The sequence below is a fragment of the Limulus polyphemus genome, unplaced genomic scaffold (genome assembly GCF_000517525.1).
Source record: "Limulus polyphemus unplaced genomic scaffold, Limulus_polyphemus-2.1.2 Scaffold11699, whole genome shotgun sequence".
NCBI classification, from domain to species: domain Eukaryota; kingdom Metazoa; phylum Arthropoda; class Merostomata; order Xiphosura; family Limulidae; genus Limulus; species Limulus polyphemus.
Window position 1 is genome coordinate 2,379 of NW_013677309.1, and position 2,374 is coordinate 4,752.

Sequence of the window (2,374 nt, forward strand, 5' to 3'; positions counted from 1 at the left end):
TAGGCGGGATTATGGGGAGGGGGCAAGGTGGAGCAGTTTTCCCTACACATTAATAGGCGAGATTATGGGGGTGGGCAAGGTGGAGCAGTTTCCCCTGCACATTAATAGGCGAGATTATGGGGGTGGGCAAGGTGGAGCAGTTTCCCCTTCACATTTTTTTTTTCGTGGGATACAGTATACACACAACATTCACAATGATTAAGACTCTTCCCATATTTTGGTTCCAAATCCTGCTCATAGTGTCAGTTAAGAGGAAATTATTAAGTTTGAAGAAACCTTTACAAAGAAATAAACTCCTTTTCCGTTTTTTTTCTAGGTCTATCAGCACTTACTTTAAAAAGTCCACAAGTATGTTCAAGAGGTACCGCCAAAAATGCCTTTATTACTGAGTCCGATAGTTAAAACCATGTGTATGATGGAGCAAAAGGAGAGTTTAAAATCCTTCTCCGATTCGGAAAACAAGGAATTATGGATAACGGCTACTAATCCAGCGCTCGGCCAGATAGAGGACCAAGAGGGCTTGGAATCGTGTTCCGAATCCGAATCATGGGTAACAGCCTCTAATCTCGCACTTCGTCATATAGAAGACCAGGAGGTTATGAATTACTGTTCCGATTCTGAAGGTAAGGAATCGTGGATAACGGCAACTAGCGTCGCCATTCGCCAGATGGAAGAAAGATGCCGAGAAAGAAGTCGGACGTTAAAGCAGAGCTACTTAGAGGCACCTTTTATTAAAACCGGATCTACATCTCCAGGAAAAAATGTAAACCGAAAAGACAGACCTAAATCCGATTCCTTTGTGGAAGTTGAGGAGGAATTTCATCTGAAGCCATGCATCACGCGCAGGACGCTCTCAGACTGCCGACAAGATCGACAGTTCTCCGTCACGTTCCAGTCCTCATCTGATCCATCTGCCAGACGTAGTGTTGCCAGACCTGCTTTATTACTCGACGACATCAGATACATTGACGACAGCACGAGGAGCTCGGTTTCCACGTGTCGTGTGGACTCGTGGTCCTCCCCGTGTCCTTTCCCAGTGTCCGAGCCCTTCCTTACATCCCCCGTTTTAGCTTTTGATGGGTTTTTCCAAGAGTTCAAACTTCCTAGGCCGGTCCCTCTGACAAAGGATCACTACGAGCCTCTTAATGAGGAGAGAGACACCAAACTTGACAGCGATGTCCAGTTACCGTCAAAGCTGTTTACAGACACGTTGCCTTGGAAACCGCATTGGGACTTTGATAATCAAAGTATTTATTCTCTTCATATGGAAAAGGATTTCAGGTTAGTTTAAAATCAGGTTTAGGAAATAAACTTAGTACAACGAGTTGTGCTTGTTATTATTCCAAAACAGTTGTCTTTGTAATTTGTTGTAACAGCCGGATGACATGCTAAAACAAAATGTCTCTAGATACACAGGTAAAACTTGTTTTTTTCATTTTGACTCTAGGCGGTAAAACACAACTCATATATAAATGTCTTTATTGTGCATCAAGTTCATAAAACTTGAAAAACAATCTTTGTGTTTCTTTAGCTATATTTGTGACAAAATCAATTTGAATGTCTTTCATATTCCTAAATTCAGGGTTTGAATCCTAAACTAACGTAAGGTAGAGTTGGAATACTTTTTTTCTGCAGCACAAATAATGTTGTCATGGAAACTATTACCAGCATTATTGTGACGTAATATCATACAGATACAATAAATAAGTTCGGAATGGTCTTGCGAGTTTAGATAAAAAAACAAACAAACTTAAACTTAACTCGTAACTGATTTCAGCTAACCTGTCACACTCTTAAAACAGTATGTAAGTGAACCTAGGGGAGAAGTGCAATCCTTTGCTGTGTAAAGAATACGCAATGGAATATTTAATGATTAAATAATATTTGTTGAAAGCATTCTATCAACAGAGGATTTATTGAAGCTCTTTAGAAAATAACCACATTGCCTGGTTGTTAGGGCGTTCAATTCGCAATCTGCAGGTCACGGGTTCGAATCCCGTCACTGAACATACTCGGCCTTTCAGCCATTGAAGTGTTATAATGTGATGGTCAATCCCATTATTCATTAGTTAAAGAATAACCCAACGCTTGGCGATGGATGGTGGTGATCAGGTGCCTTCCCTCTATTCTATCACTTCTGAATTAGGGACAGCTAGCGCAGTTGGCTCTCTAGTAGCCCGGCATGGCCAGGTGGTTATGGCGCTCGACTCGCAATCTGCGGGTCGCGGGTTCGAATCCCGTCACTGAACATACTCGGCCTTTCAGCCATTGAAGTGTTATAATGTGATGGTCAATCCCATTATTCATTAGTTAAAGAATAACCCAACGCTTGGCGATGGATGGTGGTGATCATCAGGTGCCTTCCCTCTATTCT

General features: G+C 41.9%; 1 protein-coding gene across 1 annotated transcript in view; it reads left to right on the plus strand.

Annotated features, from left to right (window-relative positions):
- Positions 1-358: 358 nt before the first annotated feature.
- LOC106476819 overlaps positions 359-2,374 on the plus strand; it is a gene marked incomplete at its 3' end in the record, with an annotated part of 9,750 nt that continues 7,734 nt past the window's right edge. The window contains exon 1 of the mRNA XM_013937441.2: positions 359-1,281. Within this exon, the coding sequence (XP_013792895.2) occupies positions 374-1,281 (908 nt within the window). The remainder of the gene's footprint in view (positions 1,282-2,374) is intronic.